The following is a 21,788-nucleotide window of genomic DNA, read 5'->3' as shown; positions in this document are numbered from 1 at the left end:
CCGTTTAAAGTTAACTGGCATTTCGAACAGTGTAAAAAGCAGAGTCCTACACGGTTCCTTGCCGTTTTTTCTGCAATGTGAATGTGTACAGTTTGTCTGAAACGGTATTTCAGGCAAACAACACAAGCACAAGCACTGATAGGCTACAACTACAAACAAAAGCATTTTCCTACAGTCAAGCCTGCACTAGTAGAGGTACATCAGGGGTCAGTCCAACATACCGGTGTAGCCATGTGCTGTCCTGTGGTCAGGGGGGCACAGCAGTGGTGTAACTTGCGGCCCCTGTCCAAAAAATTTGTGGCGCCCCCTCCCCTCCTATATGTCAGCAGGCACCGGGGATCGAGCGGGGCAGGCTGGACGCTGATACGTGTGACACACACGGTAGCTTGTCGGGGGATAATAGCCAGCGGAGGTGAGCGCTGGGGCTTGGAGATCTCTCTCCTCCACTCTTCTCCTCTCCCCCGTCTCCCTGCTTACTGCTTACCGCGTCCGTGCTGACAGCTCAGTTTTCCACCAGCCGCGCTGTTCCTGGCCACAGTGATCAGACAGCCTATCTGATCACTGTGGCCAGGAGCGGCAAGGCAGGCAGAAAACTGTCTCAGCTGTACCGCGAACTGCCATCCCCGTCCGCCTAGTACATTCTCCGGGGGGGGGGGGGGGGGGGCGCGAGGTGCCTGTTTGTGTGTAGGAAGGGGGCACCACCATCAATACTGTGTCTGTTCCGAGTATGTGCTGAAGGGCAACTCTCTCCTAGTACAGGGCATTGTAAAGGTGTCCCATCCCCAGCCCAGCACATGCACAGCTTTCTCTGCAGACACATAATGACAGGCAATCGTCACACTCTGCCTTGAAACGTGTTCTGGATGAAACGTTTCAACTGCTATGTGAATGACACTTAACCGGTATTTAAAACGGTAATCTGGGTCACTATTAAGGCTCTGACCCGTTTTAATTACCGTTTTAAAATACCGGTTTTTAAAACGTGTCTGCGATGTGAAAGTGGTATGATAGTCTAGGGGGAATCTAGCCGACTGTGTCCATACACAATTCTTCAGCAGCGAATAGGAAGGAGAAAGCTCCAGCTGCTGCACAGTGATCTCCCTTCTGCTGTGTCCCGTGTGTCACCCACAGCAGTGACTGGCAAATGAGAAATCAATTGGTGCGAGACGTTTCACCATTAATGAAAAATATGGAGCATAATTGTACACACAAGGAATGTGTGGTATGACAGTGTGCGGCAATTCCAAACAACATCAGAAATATATAACCCAGCGTCATCAAACATTGGGGGTAATTTAAACTGAAACTGTTGGGGATGAGTGCCCACAGCTGTTCAATTGGCCGCACTGAAGACCCATGACAAAAGTATTTCTGCTGGCACCCTCCTGATGTCTGATCCAAAATCCAACCCAACAAGTACTAGCTGTGGGGTTACAGCAACGCAACTAGAAATGAAGGTGGAAAATGAAGATTACCCCAACATAAACCCAGGTACAGGTGCTGTATATTGCATCCACCAACTTAACTAAGGAGTTATGTGGACATTTACAGACACACTGCAGCTATACCACTCCCCTTAACCTCCCATGCCCTACTATACCCTCTACCCCCAGCAACACCTCCTACGCCCTGCCATACCCCCCCCCCCCCACATCACCCTCTACACCCTCCCCCCACTACCTTCAAAATCACACACCCTGCTATACCCTCTCCCCACTACCCCCAGCAACACCTCCTACACCCTGCTATCCCCCCCCCCCCCCCCAATCATCTCCTACACCCTCTCCCCACTACCCCTAGCATCGCATCCTACACCCTTTCCCTACTACCCCGGCATCACCTCCTACACCCCTCACCCACTACTACCCCGGCTGGGAAACTCATAGAGGTACCCGGGCACCGGCCTCTCCCACTCGCTGTGTGTATGAGCGGACATTACCGTCACTCACCAGCTGACAGTGTCCCCCTCAGTAGGGTACTGCCCTCTCTCCGCCCTGAGTATACTCAAAGCACGGGCAGTGCCGAAACAGGGTAGTAACTGGCGCCTGCCAGGAGTAGCAATGGCGGCGCCTAACTGCAGGGAAAGCGGGGACGTTGCTATATACGGTGACGACACCACTACAACGGAAGCCTCAGTGGAGCAATTAAGCTATCCAAGATGGTTATGGGTGCCCCCAAATATCGAATGTTAGTGTACAAGGACGTGTAATATAAACTAGTAATGCCAATCTAACAAGAAAATATATTGTTATTACGGACCTTATAAAAGGCATAATAACGGTAACTTAATATACAGCAAAAACTTTTACAAATATAGTGTTCATTCTAGCACCCTGCATCCTCTAAAACTCGTGCAGCTCCTCTTCCCTGTCTGGCCTGTCATGCTCTGCGGTGTTGCTTCTAGCACAGTGTGGTCTGTATTTCAGCACTGGTATACATACCAGACCTGTGCTAGAAGCACCACAGCAGACAGTGACAGGGAGGAGGAGCTGCATGGGGCTTAAAAGATGCAGGGTGCTAGAATAAACAGGGTGTCCGAGTGGTTTGCTGAACTTCAGTGCAGGAGATGGCCTCTGGAAGATGAGGAGAGCTGTGGCTGACCTGTGCCATCACCGATGACAACGGTGCTACCATGTGTGCCATAGTTGAGGTGGGCACTAGTTAGAGAAGTGGTTCATCAGATTACTCAAGAGCAGATCCAGGTGACTCGGTACCGCAACATGCTGGTTAGTTTTGATGGCGATCGCTCAAACTCTGCCTGGGAGACCACCGGTGGTGGTGATGACTCCAGGATCTGCAGTTTCGACTCTCAGGCCCAGTGGACCCCAGTTGGGGGTGCACCACCATAGACGTTCCAACATGAGAATGTTGTGGCTAAGCAGACAGTGGCTGCTTTTGTGCCCAAGACTGGTCATGTAGTTACTATACTACTCGTGCAGGGGACTGGTACAACAACCAATGCCTGCTGCATGGTGCCCTTCCTTATCATGACTATGCACCTGGCCACATGCCCAGACCTGGCCCCCTGCCACTTCTTCGTGTTCCCATAAATGAAGTGCAAGATGCTTGGGATTCTTCACTGGAAACTGCAAAGGAGACCCATCCAATACCAGCATACACAAGGCACCCCTGTGAAATCCTGCCCATGTGCACACACCATGGAATTATTTCCCCCTCTGGCCCCAGCGCTGAGTAGGCCTAGACTTACTCGGCACTGCAATGCCCGTGATGAGAAGGAGGCGGCTGATGACATCAGTGGCCCTCCCTCCCAACGACCGGGAAATGCCTGTGTTTTCTGGGACACTCCCATGAACCGCAGAGTTACCGCCCCCTAACGCCTGCCACCTGTCAATCAACTTGCGTACAGCAAGCGATGACTAGCCATTGCCCCAAAGTGGCTGCACCCGTCGATAATACCCTAAGACGCATAAACAGAGAACAGCGCATATTTTGCCATCACCTACAGCAATTCCTTGTATTTCCATTTTTATTTTCTTTCCATTATTTCATTCTGACCCATATATTTTATCTGTTTATTGACTTCATATTATCAATTTTATTCCGGCCTCTATCCGCTGAATTCTGGCAGACACCGAGCATTGGGGAAAATTGGGGACGAATTCGAACCCAAACGAACTGGACTGAATCGGCCCCTCAGTTTAAACCCTACAGCGGTGCCTACATTGGTATGTAAATGTTTTACTTTATGAAATAAGGTTCCTTTGTCGTCTTATTTACCTTAATAATAATATTCCCGCATTAACCTTTAATTCTAATCGCTATTCCAATGGATAATCAAACCATTCCTCACGTATATTACCTACAAGGTTTACCAATATCCTAATGACAAACCAAAAAGTAGGCTCATACTATTTCTTCCTTACACTTTGCCATCACCTGGTGACCCCCCCCCCCCCCCTGGGTGCGCTACGGTACAACAACACGTTAGACAAGACAGGTTTACTTTGAGGGAAAAGACATACGCATGTGACTCAGTAAGATGGATCAGTATATTCAAGGTCAGAGGACAAATATTCATCGGCTGTGAATGAGAGAGTGACTAGTACAGTGCATCCTTTATGGCCCCCACACAATCCTCCTTCAACCACCCAGAACCTTCCCGGGCAGTAAGATCGCATGCTATATATAGTATGTGGTCCTTTTTCCATGCGATCTCTGGATCCAATCCAATGCCCACAGGACCAGATCAGAATCAGAGGATAGGCACAATCGCTTTTTTTTTTTTACCCGATGTCCCAGCACGATGCGTCGGAATCAGATGAAAAAAAAAAAGTGTCCAAATCGCACTAGTGGCCAGCTTTACCGTAACATATTGGAATAGATAGCAACGACAAATTCACAAACGTAATAAAACAAAAACAATTAAATAACCTACTGTAGGTGCCTTTCATGAAGAAATACTTAAATATACACTTTATATAATATACATTAACTGACAGAAGATATAATGTGGGGGCTGTAATTTTGGGATGGGGGGGGTTTGCCCTGGGGTGTCGCTCTCTGCTGTGTATCACAGTCTCCAAGGGTGAGATTCACGTGCTAAATGCACGCAATTACTTAAAAAAGTGACTTTCCTTTGGTGAGGGAATAATTCCTCTTTATACATCTACTATTTGTGGCCATTTGACTCCCTTCTGCAATTAGTGGGCTAAAACCAGCTCTCTTGAAATGATAAAACATCCAATACGGAGTATACAAATATCTGCTGGAAGTCACGTGGCTCTTTTCAATATAAATTTTTCAAAGTGTTTACACCGTTTTTCTATAAATTTTTTATATATATTTTTTTTAGAATGTATTTTTTCGGTACTCTTTACTTAGTTGGGCGCCCATCGCGGTGATCGCGGGCATCGCGGGCAGTACATTAACGGCCGCGACGCGATGCCCGCGATTTCCCATAGGGTTCAATGTTAAATGTAGTGCTGCCCGCGATTTTACATTCAATGCCTCAATGGCCGCGATTTGGCCATAGGAATCAATGTTAAATGGGCTACAGAGCCCAAATAGGCACAATTAACACTTAAATGTCCCCCCAAATTTGTAACGCCACCCCACGATCCACGCCAACCCGAAGCGTGGTGAGCGCACCGAGCCCGCGAGGGGCGGCGTGACGCGTCCTCCGACCTTTTCATACCCCCACTACCCACGTCGGCGTGGAGTTGAGAATAGAATAGTGTGGCGAGCGCAGCGAGCCACCGAGCCCGAAGCGTGGCGAGCGCAGCGAGCCCCGCGAGGGGACGTGGATACCTGTGAAGCCCGCGTAGGGCCACGTTTACCTGTGAAGGTATCTGCGTCCCCTCGCCACGCTTCGGGCTCGGTGGCTCGCTGCGCTCACCACACTATTCTATTCTCAACTCCACGCCGACGTGGATAGTGGGGGTATGAAAAGGTCGGAGGACGTGGGGTGGCGTAACAAATTTGGGGGGACATTTAAGTGTTAATTGTGCCTATTTTGGCTCTGTAGCCCATTTAACATTGATTCCTATGGCCAAATCGCGGCCATTGAAGCATTGAATGTAAAATCGCGGGCAGCACTAAATTTAACCTTGAACCCTATGGGAAATCGCGGTGATCGCGGGCATCGCGTCGCGGCCGTTAATGTACTGGCCGCGATGCCCGCGATCACCGCGATTTCTTTACCCACGACGCCCGCGATGGAGATCGTGGGCGCCCAACTAAGTAAAGAGTACCATTTTTTCTAATGTGTTTTGTGTACACATATTGATACAATGTACATATATTGCTTTAGGTGGCCGCCTATTTAGATATATTGTTTCTGATCATCTGAACTCATCCATGGCACGGGAGAAGTTATTTTATTGAAACAGCGCAGTCTCCTATTCCTTTTGGAATACAGTATTTTCCCTTGTATATTTTCACAGTCAGTGATCTAGTGATGGGTGAATACAATTTTTTGCACTGACACTAGTGTATTGAGAACTGCAGCTTTATATATATATATATATATATATATATATATATATATATATATATATATATATATATATATATACACACACATATACACACTATTGAATTATATATAGATATTTATTTTCTCTAGTTATATATCTGTGTGGTCAATTAGCGCCCAAATCCTCCTCTGTTGTTCAGGGGGTATATATATATATTTTTTCATGTGTATCGCAGTCTGCTTTGTGTCACAACACAGTACAGACCAGACTGTGCTAGAAGCAGAAAGTGCTGAACTCCAACAATCAGCCAACTTGCCTGGCTGCAGCAACTACAGACTACAGCAGCTCAACTATCATCACAGGGAACTGCAGTAAAGCATCACACGTAGCTGCAGTAAAAAATAACTACACATGAGCAGATCTGGGTCTGCCATGTTGCTTGGAGTGCCCACAAAGCAGCAGCTTTATTGGTTGAGGGTAGCAACCTGAGATGTCGCTGGTCACACAGTAAAATGGATACTGCATCTGCGGTCGCAGTACGGACCACAGAAGTCTGCAGAAGATGGCCACAGAAGATGCCTCCTATGGCTTTCGCATATTTGAGCACAGTTGCTACACACTAAGACAAAGCAGCTGTGCTGTAGCGTCCATCTCTGAATCAGCCCCATGTTCTATACATCTGTAAGAACATAGCATCGCACGAAAGGCCAAATTATAAAATTAGGTGGAAACCCTCTTCAAGGCTGGCTGTCCCACATATGGAATGTATGTCCTTTCGAGCACCTGGCATTGACGGAAACACTTGACCCAATGAATAACTTTTTAAAACTGATCACGCGTCCATCACAGTCATCCTCTGCCAAACATCGACAAGACCAAAGTAGTTTGTTCAAGCAGCTATCAAAAACGATATATTTGTTCTCAGAAAAAGGATCCTGAGGACCAGTTGCTTCAGGAATTTCTGTTCCAGTAGAATTCATGCCCTCGGGATCTAACTTTTCCTTTTTGGCTCCTCCTTGTTTTGCCGGCGAGTAGACGTTGACCTTTTGGTCTTGTTGTCTACTAGGGACACCTTCCTTATCAGAAACCAGCGGTCCAAGATGAGGAGCCAATTCAGAACCATTGTGTTGAGGAACCGAAGAACATCCAAGTTCTGTAGACCATCCAAGGTCTTTCACACAGGCCGGAAGAGTCTTCTCCACATCGGAAGAGTCATCAGTGGCTGTGCGTACCTCCTCTCGGCCACACTGGACATCCGACAAGGAAGTAACACCAGGCCGCCTGAGTTCTGTTAGTTGGGATTGAGGCACCAGGATGGTTTCACACAACATTGCAGGAGTTTGTAATGCCTCTGTTCCATCTTCTGATGTTGTGCGTGAGTTTGATGCTCCTTGAAGTAGATGTGGTAAACCCGGCAGACCACATAGGCAATGGAAACCATTTGGTTTTTCGGTTTGTACTTCTCTATGTCTTGTACAGATATTAGGGTCTGTACAGGTAGATTTATGCCTCTGTCCTGGGAAGTACTCGGTGTTAGTTCCCACTGTCCTCCCGTGTCCTCCTATGGTAAATGTATTTCTAACACCAAAGCTCTTTCTGGAAGCTTTTTGAGAGCAATGGAACTGCTCAAACCCTTTCTTTTTCTCGGGAGAGATTTCCGTAGATCGAGAAAATGGCTTCTCTTGAGGGAAAAGACAAGAGCTGGTGGAAGGTTCAGTAAAATCTTGTTCTATCTTAATGACTCTCAGTGGAAGACCCATTACTATGGACGTTGGGGTTTCGCTGCTGTCCGCATCGCCCCATGTCGGCATGGAAGGAGCAGAGAGACACACTTTTTTCACAGGTGGCTTTGTACTTTTTGTTTTTGAGGTCCCAGATCCACCATTAACTTTGTCGGGAAATATTGTAGGCAATGCATCCTTTTTTAAAGAGGTTATCATCCCTCGCTGGTAATAGCAATCCCTTGCGAAATGCTGCGAGCACATGCGAAACGCGTCCGTTTTCTTTCCTATCCGGACTTTCTCACAAAAGTCGTCTATGTTGCCAAAATCTTGTTTGGTTTGCAACAACCAAGACTTGATGATTGCGATATTGTTGGGGAAGGAGTGAAGAATTGTATTTGGATCTTTTTTTTTCCACGAATAGGAACAGCCCTTCACAATGCATGATGGCATTCTGTCCAAAAACATAAAAAAAAAAAAATATTAAAATCTATGTGAGTGGGACAAAAAAACATCTGCTTTGGTCAGTATCTCAGATTATCTTTCCTGCCTGTGGTGTCGCTCTCTGCGTTGGTGCTTCTAGCACAGTCTGTATCTAAGCACTGAGATACAGACCAGACCGTGCTAGAAGCATCAAATTTACTTTGCCCCCAGACCTCCATCTATTAAAATCCAAGAAAAAAAAAAACTACAGTATATACATGATCAAAAATCAAGTCTTAATCAACAAAGACGAAGTGACAGATTTAATTAGCCACGGGATATACCACATAGCTGCTGCTCCAGGTATAACACCTGGAACTATGCAATTACAGGCCAATTTTCCATGTGTGGTGAACCTGCGGCTAATGCATGTTACCTTATAGCCACCAGGTTAGTGGCCGGACCTATGGGGAACTCCGTGCAGAATGTTCCAGAGGTTGCACTTAAATTGGATTCTTTCTTGCAGCTCCTGAGGCTGTGAGGAAAAACTCATGTAAGTACACGCTCTGGGGAACAGAGATACCAGTGACAATATTACAGCATGTTTGTAGATTAAGGATTACACAGTTTAAAAGTAATATAGGATTATAAATGGATGGTCTAGAACAGGGCCCTCGAGCTTTTGTTGAACTACGCATCCCAGCATGCCCTGCTACAGTTGTGCTATTTTATTGTGCCATTTTATTATAGGGCCGAATGTTCCCCATCCCTGGTCTAAACACACTGACAGCTGCTGATATAACCAGATTGTAAGGCTATCCATGCTTAAACACAGGTGACCTAAGGGTACTTGTTTCCTAGCATGGCGCCCATCGCATCGTATACCATTATACTAATTAAGGTATGCGATGCGACATTGTACAATAAAATATCGCATCGTATGCTATACAATGGCATACGATGCAATCGTATACGATTTTTTATTGTACAAGCACCCTGATGGGTCCTTACAATGTTAAATGGCCCCCCATAGTCAACGCCACCCCCAGGATCAACGCCAACCCGAAGCGCGGCGAGTACACGAGGGGCGGTGGTGCGCGTCCTCCAACCTTTTCATACCCCCACTATCCACGTTGACGTGGAGTTGATTTTAGATAGTGTGGCGAGAGCAGCGAGCCCGAAGTGTGGCGAGCGGACGCAGAATACATGTGAAGTAATACGCGTCTGCTCGTCATACTATCTACAATCAACTCCATGCCGATGTGGATAGTGGGGGTATGAAAAGGTCGGAGGGCACGTAACGCTGCGCTCGCCACGCTTCGGGTTTGCGCTTCACCTTTGCATTGATAGTGGGGGTGGCGTGGGGGTGCATTTAACATTGTAAGCATTGCTTGTACAATTAAAAAACACATTGCATCGCATGCGATGCGATGGCGTACGATGGACATCGGGGGCGCCGTGCTAGGAAACAAGTACCGACCTAAGTAGTAACTCAGTTAACCTGATTATTCCATCTGTGCACAAGCATGGAGTGTATGCTACCTTCACAGGGTCACCGTGAAGGTTTACCCACAGGCTGACACCACAGGGGACCTGGCTGCACTCTCTCAGGATAGTTGCAATAAGCCTCACTCACATATTAGAGTGCAAGCTCTTCAGGTGAGGGATCATGGCATACTTGCCTACCTGACCCTCTCCATGAGGGAGAAAATGCTCTGTTCCTGGACTTCCCTGGTAATGTAGGATTGCCATCACCTGTATGGAGCTAGGTAATTGATAAGAAAGGTGTTTCACCACAGGTGATGGCAATCCTACATTACCAGGGAAGCCCAGGAACAAAGCATTTTCTCCCTCATGGAGAGGGTCAGGTAGGCAAGTATGGATCATGGCCATCATACTACTGAGTATCCTTAAGTTACGTTATATAACACTGCTAGCTAAGCTCACAATTATTAGATTGTCAGCTGTTGGGGTAAAAGCTCAACTCCACATGTATATTAGTACTGCCTGTGATTACCTGGGACCAGGCTGCAGCAGGCAGATAGCCAGCCAGGAGTCCGCAGCGGCTTCAAGCTCAACACTGCGCATGCGTGAACGACGGAAGCTCCCGGTCACCATAGAGACGGGTGGGCTTGACCAGACGTTCCAGGAAAGTGAGGAATCATACAGACAGGAGGAGACGGGCATGACCTAATCTCCCCCGGACTCTCTCTCAGCACAGCGCATGACTGCTCGTCGCCAGAACAAGGGCCAAAGCGAATGCGACGTTACGAGAAGTGAAGTAGCGGCGGCCATGTTGGTTCCTGGCAGGAACTTACCTGTCACCATAGATACGACTGCGATACAAGAAAAGGTCGGGAGGCCTGCCCATCATCGGGACAGGTGAGTGCGTGGTTGTTGTGGCCTTGTAAAGGTAGAGGAGAACACAGCGATAAATAAAATAATAATAATAATTCACATTGCGTTGGGGAAGGGCAGATTTGTGCAAAGTGCATGCACTCCCTGTCATGTCATCATCCTACTATGTGTGTGTGTGTAGTAGATAGATAGATAGATAGATAGATAGATTCATTGTTAATCATCAAGTTCCCCACCTTAAATTGACTCTGAGACAATAATACTCCTTAAAACCTGTTTAATACCCCAACATTTACTGTGATACAATATTCTGTTGTCCAGCCACCATAGGGTTACCACCCGTCCGGGTTTACTCGGACAGTCCGGTAATTAAGCTGGGTGTCCAGAGTCCGGACGGGTGACGTTCCCGGACTATTAACTGTCCGGGAACTGGGCACAATCTGCAGCGGCAGGCAGTCGCCCTTGGCCCTGGCACGGTGGCGTTGATAAACAGTGACACCACGTGAGGATGCTGCGAGAACGGTGACGCGCAGCCGCTGGAGCCGTCCCGAGTGTGCTCTGCCTGTGTGTGGCACGCTATGTAAAGTAACTGCTTCCAAAGCAGGCGCAGACCGGGCCGGCTGTTTCCAGCACATGCCCACAAGCTCCTCAAAGACGCTGGGGGCGGGGTGCACCCGGGCGCCGTTTTAATGACAAGGTTGGCTGGTAACAGGCCAGTTCTATTGTGCCTCCGCTGCCTACCACTGCTGCCCCAGTAACAGCAAGTGCTGTGCTCCAGTCTGTGGCTGCCGCTGTGTGGCAGACTGGCAGTGGCTGTCTGAGGAGCCCTAAGTTGCCCCCCTGGCCCCTGCTGGCAAAGAGCATGCAACACCTGACATCAAGCATGAAACCCCTGGCATCGAGCAAGAAACCTGTAGCAACGACCATGTAGGTAAGCAGCACTTATGTGGCAAAATATGTAATAGGCATTACCTGTTTGGTATTATGTGTAATGGGCATCATGGTGTTTGGTATAACTTGTAATGGGCATTACGGCATGTGGCGTAACATGTAACGGACATTACGATGTGTGGCATAACGTGTAATGGGTATTATGGCATGTGATATAATATGTAATGGATGTGTGGGGTGTAATAGGCATTACGGTGTAAATTTTTGGTGCGTGCACTGTTCCTATTTTTATTTTGTCTAGCTCCTACACTTTCATCCTGGCTTCTAGATTTTAAAAATAAATTGTCGAGCCCTGGTATAATGGGCATCACGGTGTGGCATAACATGTAATGTGCATCCCGGTGTGTGACATTGCCATAGCATGCAATGGGCATCCCGGTGTTTGGCGTAAATTGTAATGAGCATTATTGTATTGTGGCGTAATGTGTAATGGGCATCACGGTGTGGCATAACATGTAATGGGCGTCACGGTGTGTGGCATAGCATGCAATGGGCATCACGGTGTGTGGCATAATGTGTAATGAGCATCACAGTGTGTGGCTTAATGTGTAAATGGCATCACCATGTGTGGCGTAATGGGCAAAGGGCATCACAGTGTATGGCATAATGTGCAATGGGCATCACAGTGTGTGGCGTAATGGACATTATGGTGTGTGGCGTAACATGTAATGAGCATCACGGTGTGGCATAATGTGCAACGGGCATTACAGTGTGGACATTATGGTATGCAAAGTCAAGACTAGAATTGAAGCAAATGTTAAAAAAAAAAGTCATTTTAAGGTGGGTCAAGGGGCAGGGCTGGGGACAGGTCAATGGGTGGGTCAAGGGGCGGGCCACTGTCCGGGAATCTCTCAACAAAAAGGTGGTAACCCTAAGCCACCATGATCATCCCAGAGCAGCAGAGGGTTCGACGAATGCCTGGAAATGGCATCCCCCACGTCCAGTTCCCTCGTACACTGGCACTTACACCTCACACTATTTGTTGGATTAATCACTGCAGTTCATTAAGTGAATGTCCTGTAAACCGAGGTTTTGCTGTACAATTCAGGAAATGAAAGATAATGTTCACAGGTGTACTAAGCAGAAACAAATACATATACTTGTTGTCTTTCATAAGTTATTAAACCGGTACAGGTGTCCAGGAGATGTGCCCTAACCTTTAGGGACGTATTTATAATTTATCGTGTCCTTATTGCCATGTGCAAGTGAAACTTCCGGGGAGGGATCCTATAGATCCCTTCCCTTAGCTTATAAGCCAGTGTTCCCAAACACAGTCCTCAAGGTACCCAAGAAGTTCAGGTTTTAGGGATATTCCTGCTTGTGCACAGATGGTATAATCAAACTATCTGAGGTACTAATTAAGTCACCCGTGCCTAAGCATAAATATCCTTAAAACCAGGACTGTTGCTCTAGACCTGGGGTAGCCAACTCCAGTCCTCGAGAGCTACCAACAGTTAACGGTTTTAGCTTCTATTGGAAAAGGATATATTGTCACGCACAATGATTACCTTGAACAAACATGCTCTTTAAACAGACAAAGTGGTGCCAAGAATAGCCAAGTATGACATCAGTGATCTATCATTAAACTTGAGAAAGTGGCAACGATCGAGACAAAATGTACTAAACACGTGATGAGTGATTCTAATGTAAATCAGGTACACAGGGGCTTTAACGTAACTAAGAATCCAAGTCATCTTCCCAGATGTTTAGCAGTTTCATCGCCATGACCAGGGTTATTCCTGGGACAGACCCAAGTTGCCTGCAATGTGAAAGGTGGGACCTGGGCTTTTTGACCCAAGTTTCATTTCAGTGCTACTGACTGGCTCAATGAGCTCCCTCTATACTAGTCCTGGCCATCTACACTCATACACTGGCACTTGTGGTCCCTGAACAATGGGCACTGGCACTTGTGGTCCCTGAACAATGGTTTCTGGCACATGTGGTTCCCGAACAATGAACACTGGCACTTGTGGTTCCCGAACAATGTACACTGGCACTTGTGGTTCCCGAACAATGGGCACTGGCACTTGTGGTCCCTGAACAATGGGCACTGGCACTTGTGGTTCCCGAACAATGGGCACTGGCACTTGTGGTTCCCGAACAATGGGCACTGGCACTTGTGGTTCCCGAACAATGGGCACTGGCATGTGTGGTTCCCGAACAATGGGCACTGGCACTCGTGGTTCCTGAATAATGGGCACTGGCACTTGTGGTTCCCGAACAATGGGCACTGGCACTTGTGGTTCCCGAACAATGGGCACTGGCACTTGTGGTTCCCGAACAATGGGCACTGGCACTTGTGGTTCCCGAACAATGGGCACTGGCACTTGTGGTTCCCAAACAATGGGCACTGGCACTTGTGGTTCCCGAACAATGGGCACTGGCACTTGTGGTTCCCGAACAATGGGCACTGGCACTTAGAACACTTAATAAATTGCTTCACTGAATGTAATACGTAATTCTCAGTTTACATACAGGAGCTGGGCAAGCCGCTCCCTTTGCATTAATATCTAGCTTATATATCAAAATGTTTGGTCCGCTTCCCCCAAGTCCTCCTACAGAGCATTCAGGCACCTTGCAAATTAATAATATGGTTGAGAATCTATTAAAACCTAGTTTCATTGTCCTCATAAATGTATATGTATAAAGCCTATTCTGTTTTAAATAAAGTACTTTCCATTTCGACCCACAGGTGATCGCCTCCACCAAGATAGCCCATTCTGAGTCTTGACGATGGACAGGAGTCGCATTACTAGGAGGATATTAAATCTCACCCTGGAAATCGTTTACCTGCTGACTGGGGAGGTGAGGGAGTCTGGGAGTGTCACAGTGACATCACTCTTATCTCTATTACTGACACAGGGACCTGACTGGGGAGGTGAGGGAGTCTGGGAGTGTCACAGTGACATCACATATATCTATAGTAATAATACAGGGACATGACTGGGGAGGTGAGGGGATCTGGGACCATCACTGTGACATCACTTATACCTATAGTAATAATACAGGGACGTGACTGGGGAGGTGAGGGGATCTGGGAGTGTCACTGTAACGTCACTTATATCTATAGTAATAACCCAGGGACGTTACTGGGGAGGTGAGGGAATCTGGCAGTGTCACAGTGAGATCACTTATATCTATAGTAATAATACAAGGACGTGACTGGGGAGGTGAGGGGATCTGGGAGTGTCACTGTGACATCACTTATATCTATAGTAATAATACAGGGAAGTGACTGTGGAGGTGAGTGGATCTGGGAGTGTCACTGTGACATCATTTATATCTATAGTAATAACACAGGGACGTGACTGGGGAGGTGAGGGAATCTGGCAGTGTCACAGTGAGATCACTTATATCTATAGTAATAATACAAGGACGTGACTGGGGAGGTGAGGGGATCTGGGAGTGTCACTGTGACATCACTTATATCTATAGTAATAATACAGGGATGTGACTGGGGAGGTGAGGGGATCTGGGAGCGCCACTGTGACATCACTTATATCTATAGTAATAATACAGGGATGTGACTGGGGAGGTGAGGGGATCTGGGAGTGTCACTGTGACATCACTTATATCTATAGTAATAATACAGGGATGTGACTGGGGAGGTGAGGGGATCTGGGAGCGCCACTGTGACATCACTTATATCTATAGTAATAATACAAGGACGTGACTGGGGAGGTGAGGGGTTCTGGGAGAGTCACTGTGACATCACTTATACCTGGAGTAATAATACAGGGATGTGACTGGTGAGGTGAGGGGATCTGGGAGCGTCACTGTGACGTCACTTATATCTATAGTAATAATACAGGGACGTGACTGGGGAGGTGAGGGGATCTGGGAGCGTCACTGTGACGTCACGTATATATATAGTAATAATACAAGGATGTGACTGGGGAGGTGAGGGAATCTGTGAGTGTCACTGTGACATCACTTATATCTATAGTAATAATACAGGGACGTGACTGGGGAGGTGAGGGGATCTGGGAGCATCACTGTGACATCACTTATAGTTATAGTAATAATACAAGGACAGGACTGGGGAGGTGAGTGGATCTGGTAGTGTCACTGTGACATCACTTATATCTATAGTAATAATACAGGGACGTGACTGGGGAGATGAGGGGATCTGGGAGCATCACTGTGACATCACTTATATCTATAGTAATAATACAGGGACATGACTGGGGAGGTGAGGGGATCTGGGAGCGTCACTGTGATATCACTTATATCTATAGCAATAATACAGGGACGTGACTGGGGAGGTGAGGGGATCTGGGAGCGTCACTGTGGCATCACTTATATCTATAGTAATAATACAGGGACGTGACTGGGGAGGTGAGGGGATCTGGGAGTGGTCCACTAACATCACTTTTATATTTATTACTAACGCAAAGACATGTGAGGTGAGATACTGTAGTGTGATGATGCCATTGCAACATTACTCTTATGTATGTCTATTAATGTAACTGAGACCTTATGAGAGATTCTGTAAATATACACAGTGATGCTGCGAGATGCACAGTGATGCTGGGACAGAGACCAATGTGAATGACTTAATATTCTCAGTGGAATTTGTGTGTTTTTTTTTATGTATCACTGACAGTATTATTTCATTTATTTTTCTATATGCAGGAATACATTGTTGTCAAGAAAACAGGTGACCATGTGACCCCCAGCAGTAGCCATCGTGGTTCAGTTGGTTTGAGTAGGACCCAGAGCCCCATCATGGTGCCCCCACTTTACTCACTGATACATGAGAGAGACAATGAGCAGAAGATCCTGGATCTCACCAACAAGATCATCCAGCTGCTGACCGGAGAGGTGACTGCTGGGAATGGGACATTATACAGTAACACCGGGGGATGTGACCGGAGAGGTGACTGCTGGGAATGGGACATTATACAGTAACACTGGGGGATGTGACCGGAGAGGTGACTGCTGGGAATGGGACATTATACAGTAACACTGTGGATGTGACCGGAGAGGTGACTGCTGGGAATGGGACATTATACAGTAACACTGGGGATGTGACCGGAGAGGTGACTGCTGGGAATGGGACATTATACAGTAACACTGGGGATGTGACCGGAGAGGTGACTGCTGGGAATGGGACTTTATACAGTAACACCGGGGGAGGTGACAGGAGAGGTGACTGCTGGGAATGGGGCATTATACAGTAACACCGGGGGATGTGACCGGAGAGGTGACTGCTGGGGATGGGACATTATACAGTGACACTGGGGGAGGTGACCGGAGAGGTGACTGCTGTGAATAGGACATTATACAGTAACACCGGGGGATGTGACCGGAGAGGTGACTGCTGGGAATGTGACATTATACAGTAACACCGGGGGATGTGACCAGAGAGGTGGCTGCTGGGAATGGGACATTATACAGTAACACTGGGGATGTGACCGGAGAGGTGACTGCTGTGAATAGGACATTATACAGTAACACCGGGGGATGTGACCGGAGAGGTGACTGCTGGGAATGTGACATTATACAGTAACACCGGGGGATGTGACCAGAGAGGTGGCTGCTGGGAATGGGGCATTATACAGTACCGGGGATGTGACCGGAGAGGTGACTGCTGGGAATGGGACATTATACAGTAACACTGGGGGATATGACCGGAGAGGTGACTGCTGAGAATGGGGCATTATACAGTAACACCGGGTGATGTGACCCTCTCAGTGCCCTTTCTGTACCATCCTCAGTGCCTTACCTGCACCGTCCCTCCCAGTGCCTCACCTGCACCGTCCCTCCCAGTGCCTCACCTGCACCGCCCCTCCCAGTGCCTCACCTGCACCGCCCCTCCCAGTGCCTCAACTGCACCGCCCCTCCCAGTGCCTCACCTGCACCGCCCCTCCCAGTGCCTCACCTGCACCGCCCCTCCCAGTGCCTCACCTGCACCGCCCCTCCCAGTGCCTCACCTGCACCGCCCCTCCCAGTGCCTCACCTGCACCGCCCCTCCCAGTGCCTCACCTGCACCGCCCCTCCCAGTGCCTCACCTGCACCGCCCCTCCCAGTGCCTCACCTGCACCGCCCCTCCCAGTGCCTCACCTGCACCGCCCCTCCCAGTGCCTTACCTGCACCATGCCTCCCTGTGCCTCACCTGCACCGTCCCTTTTCTCCTGCCTCTGGTTTGCCATTTACTGTTACTGTACACTGTTATATGTTTGTATATTAACCATCACAAATAATTCTATTGTTTAGGGAGAAGACTTACTTGATATAAAGATTGAAGTTATAGAGGAAGAGGAGGAGACGTATGTGTGGGGCAGTGACCAGCAGTGTAAGGAGGAGGAAATCCCTACAGATACCAGCACAGGTGAGCACTGTGAGAGTCACACAGCCTCATTCTACAGACAAAGCAGGATAACATGGGGATCTCGTTATGGGCCAACAGCATTTACATACACGGAATATGATGCCAACACCGAGTATGTTATGAATATTGTCTTCATCTATTTTGTCCTATTGTCCCTTTCCGGCCTTACGCCCTAACGTCCTATTCCCGGCATTACGCCCTAGCGTCCTATTCCCGGCATTACGCCCTAGCGTCCTATTCCCGGCATTACGCCCTAGCGTCCTATTCCCGGCATTACGCCCTAGCGTCCTATTCCCGGCATTACGCCCTAGCGTCCTATTCCCGGCATTACGCCCTAGCGCCCTATTCCCGGCATTACGCCCTAGCGTCCTATTCCCGGCATTACGCCCTAGCGTCCTATTCCCGGCATTACGCCCTAGCGTCCTATTCCCGGCATTACGCCCTAGCGTCCTATTCCCGGCATTACGCCCTAGCGTCCTATTCCCGGCATTACGCCCTAGCACCCTATTCCCGGCATTACGCCCTAGCGTCCTATTCCCGGCATTACGCCCTAGCGCCCTATTCCCGGCATTACGACCTAGCGCCCTATTCCCGGCATTACGCCCTAGCGCCCTATTCCCGGGCTACTAATTCCTACTCATACCTCCCAATATGTAGGGGCGGAGCATCACAGGAGAAAGACATCCTTAAGGCCCCCATACACTATGCGATTTGGGCACGATTTCACCCGGTTCGGATGAATCGTGCCGTGATGGGCGCACTTTCAAAAATAAAAAACATATACAAATGATTGAGAGCCACTGATTGGCTGAGACCGTCCCGCGCTGGCGTTCGCAACCCCCCTGCTCTTTCCTCCTATGGCTCATAAGGTCTCCTAGAGATGGAGCAAGTAACAGAGATACCCCAGAGAGATGTCCCCGTCCTCTGTATTCCCAGGATAATCACATATATACCATGTCCTCAGTCACTGCGTATCTCCTACAAATGGGGCCAGTAACAGAGATACCCCAGAGAGATGTCCCTGTCCTCTGTATTCCCAGGATAATCACATCTATACCATGTCCTCAGCCACTGTGTGTCTCCTACAGATGGGCTCAGTAACAGAGATACCCCAGAGAGATGTCCCCGTCCTCTGTATTCCCAGGATAATCACATATATAGGCGCTGCCTCGGTGTCATCATTGACTCCTCCCTCTCTTTTACCCCCCACATTCGTGCTCTCTCACAGTCTTGCCGCTTTCACCTACGCAACATCTCACGCATCAGACCATTCCTCTCCACTGACGCGACCAAAATTCTCATTCACTCTCTTGTCATCTCCCGCCTTGACTACTGCAACATCCTTCTCTCTGGGCTACCTCTCACCCGCCTCGCACCTCTCCAATCCATTCTTAACGCTGCTGCTAGGCTCATCTTCCTCTCCCGCCGCTCTACCTCCGCCTCCCCCCTCTGTTTATCTCTTCACTGGCTCCCCATTCCTTTCCGAGTTCTCTTTAAACTCCTCACCACCACCTACAAGGCTCTCTCCTCCTCCACAGCTCCCTACCTCTCTTCACTGATCTCTATCCACACTTCCTCCCGTCCTCTTCGCTCCATCGCTGACCGCCGACTGACCTCTCACCTAATCACCTCCTCCCACTCCCGTGTCCAAGATTTCTCTCGCGCTGCCCCCCTGCACTGGAACAACCTCCCGCCACCCATCAGGCTATCTGATTCCCTTACCTCCTTCAAGCGCTCCATCAAAACCCACTTTTTTCGACTAGCCTATCCCTCCTCCTAACCTCTTTTGATCCTCCTATCCTGCCTCCGTTCCTACTTATCCTATTGTATTTCGTTCGTCCACCCACCTATTTTTAGTATGTTAACTCTTATGAGCAGGGCCCTCCTTCCTCACGTACTCACCCTACCTCATTACCTCACCTGTGCTCCTGTCCTGTTCTTCCCTTCCTCTACTTCATCTTCGGTCTCCTTGACTATTTTGACACCTACTTCTGAACTGATGCTGATTTTAGTTCTACCAGCTATACCCCTATTTATACTGTATCTTTCTACACACCCTGTACGTTACCTTGTAATTTGTTTTTCTTTGTTTGCTATGTACGGCGCTGCGGACACTTTGTGGCGCCTTATAAATAAACGTACTACTACTACTACTACTATATACAATGTCCTCAGTCACTGCGTGTCTCCTACAGATGGGCCCAGTAACAGCGATACCCCAGAGAGATGTCCCCGTCCTCTGTATTCCCAGGATAATCACATATATACAATGTCCTCAGTCTCTGCGTGTCTCCTACAGATGGACCCAGTAACAGAGATACCCCAGAGAGATGTCCCTGTCCTCTGTATTCCCAGGATAATCACATATATACCGTGTCCTCAGTCACTGCGTGTCTCCTACAGATGGGCCCAGTATCAGAGATACCCCAGAGAGATGTCCCCGTCCTCTGTATTCCCAGGATAATCACATATATACAATGTCCTCAGTCACTGTGTGTCTCCTACAGATGGGGCCAGTAACAGAGATACCCCAGAGAGATGTCCCCGTCCTCTGTATTCCCAGGATAATCACATATATACCGTGTCCTCAGTCACTGCGTGTCTCCTACAGATGGGCCCAGTAACAGAGATACCCCAGAGAGATGTCCCCGTCCTCTGTATTCCCAGGATAATCACATATATACCATGTCCTCAGTCACTGTGTGTCTCCTACAGATGGGCCCAGTAACAGAGATACCCCAGAGAGATGTCCCTGTCCTCTGTATTCCCAGGATAATCACATATATACCATGTCCTCAGTCACTGCGTGTCTCCTACAGATGGGGCCAGTAACAGAGATACCCCAGAGAGATGTCCCCGTCCTCTATATTCCCAGGATAATCGCATATATACCATGTCCTCAGTCACTGCGTGTCTCCTACAGATTGGCTGAGTAACATAGATACCCCAGAGAGATGTCCCCGTCCTCTGTATTCCCAGGATAATCACATATATACCATGTCCTCAGTCACTGCGTGTCTCCTACAGATGGGCCCAGTAACAGAGATACCCCAGAGAGATGTCCCCGTCCTCTGTATTCCCAGGATAATCACATATATACCATGTCCTCAGTCACTGTGTGTCTCCTACAGATGGGCCCAGTAACAGATACCCCAGAGAGATGTCCCCGTCCTCTGTATTCCCAGGATAATCACATATATACCATGTCCTCAGTCACTGCGTGTCTCCTACAGATGGGACCAGTAACACAGATACCCCAGAGAGATGTCCCCGTCCTCTATATTCCCAGGATAATCGCATATATACCATGTCCTCAGTCACTGCGTGTCTCCTACAGATTGGCTGAGTAACATAGATACCCCAGAGAGATGTCCCCGTCCTCTGTATTCCCAGGATAATCACATATATACCATGTCCTCAGTCACTGTGTGTCTCCTACAGATGGGCCCAGTAACAGATACCCCAGAGAGATGTCCCCGTCCTCTGTATTCCCAGGATAATCACATATATACCATGTCCTCAGTCACTGTGTGTCTCCTACAGATGGGCCCAGTAACAGAGATACCCCAGAGAGATGTCCCCGTCATCTGTATTCCCAGGATAATCACATATATACAATGTCCTCAGTCACTGTGTGTCTCCTACAGATGAATCCAGTAACAGAGATACCCCAGAGAGATGTCCCCGTCCTCTGTATTCCCAGGATAATCACATATATACCATGTCCTCAGTCACTGCGTGTCTCCTACAGATGGGCCCAGTAACAGATACCCCAGAGAGATGTCCCCATCCTCTGTATTCCCAGGATAATCACATATATACCATGTCCTCAGTCACTGTGTGTCTCCTACAGATGGGCCCAGTAACAGAGATACCCCAGAGAGATGTCCCCGTCCTCTGTATTCCCAGGATAATCACATATATACCATGTCCTCAGTCACTGCGTGTCTCCTATAGATGGGCCGAGTAACATAGATACCCCAGAGAGATGTCCCCCTCCTCTGTATTCCCAGGATAATCACATATATACCATGTCCTCAGTCACTGCGTGTCTCCTACAGATGG

General features: G+C 48.3%; 3 protein-coding genes across 4 annotated transcripts in view; 1 reads left to right on the top strand and 2 right to left on the bottom strand.

Annotated features, from left to right (window-relative positions):
- LOC146009561 (uncharacterized) overlaps positions 1 to 2,301 on the bottom strand; it is a 70,821-nt gene extending 68,520 nt beyond the window's left edge. Inside the window, exon 1 of the mRNA XM_083150007.1 lies at positions 1,950 to 2,301. The gene's annotated coding sequence lies outside the window, so the exon portion shown is untranslated. The remainder of the gene's footprint in view (positions 1 to 1,949) is intronic.
- Positions 2,302 to 6,375: 4,074 nt separating this feature from the next.
- LOC146010178 (uncharacterized) lies at positions 6,376 to 10,313 on the bottom strand. Of its 2 annotated transcripts, XM_083151162.1 has the most exons (3): positions 10,098 to 10,313; positions 8,517 to 8,615; positions 6,376 to 8,111 (listed from the first exon to the last, which is right to left on the bottom strand). In XM_083151162.1, the coding sequence occupies exons 1-3, from the start codon at positions 10,265 to 10,267 to the stop codon at positions 6,674 to 6,676; spliced, it is 1,707 nt and encodes a 568-aa protein (XP_083007288.1). In that variant the 5' UTR covers positions 10,268 to 10,313; the 3' UTR covers positions 6,376 to 6,673. The 2 variants fall into 2 exon arrangements, with proteins under 2 accessions (XP_083007288.1, XP_083007289.1); XM_083151163.1 differs by lacking the exon at positions 8,517 to 8,615.
- The window catches only part of LOC146010224 (uncharacterized), a 230,321-nt gene continuing 218,643 nt past the window's right edge, over positions 10,111 to 21,788 (top strand). Inside the window, exons 1-4 of the mRNA XM_083151260.1 lie at positions 10,111 to 10,462; positions 14,082 to 14,194; positions 16,025 to 16,213; positions 17,609 to 17,723. Coding sequence (XP_083007386.1) covers positions 14,123 to 14,194; positions 16,025 to 16,213; positions 17,609 to 17,723 — 376 coding nt within the window. The 5' untranslated portion in view covers positions 10,111 to 10,462; positions 14,082 to 14,122. The remainder of the gene's footprint in view (positions 10,463 to 14,081; positions 14,195 to 16,024; positions 16,214 to 17,608; positions 17,724 to 21,788) is intronic.

Source organism: Crinia signifera, chromosome 6, assembly GCF_055691185.1.
Source record: "Crinia signifera chromosome 6, ASM5569118v1, whole genome shotgun sequence".
Lineage (NCBI taxonomy): Eukaryota > Metazoa > Chordata > Amphibia > Anura > Myobatrachidae > Crinia > Crinia signifera.
The sequence above is the reverse complement of the archived record's forward strand: the minus strand, read 5'-3'. Positions and strand labels throughout refer to the sequence as shown.

Bases quoted from the DNA above. Each gene is read 5' to 3' on its own strand.
- LOC146010178 (XM_083151162.1), bottom strand. From the start codon at position 10,267: ATGCCCGTCTCCTCCTGTCTGTATGATTCCTCACTTTCCTGGAACGTC. The intron at 8,616-10,097 runs GTAATCACAGGC...TTTTCCTCACAG, and splicing joins CTGCTGCAGCCTGGTCCCAG to CCTCAGGAGCTGCAAGAAAG. The intron at 8,112-8,516 runs GTAACATGCATT...GTTTTTGGACAG, and splicing joins ACTAACCTGGTGGCTATAAG to AATGCCATCATGCATTGTGA.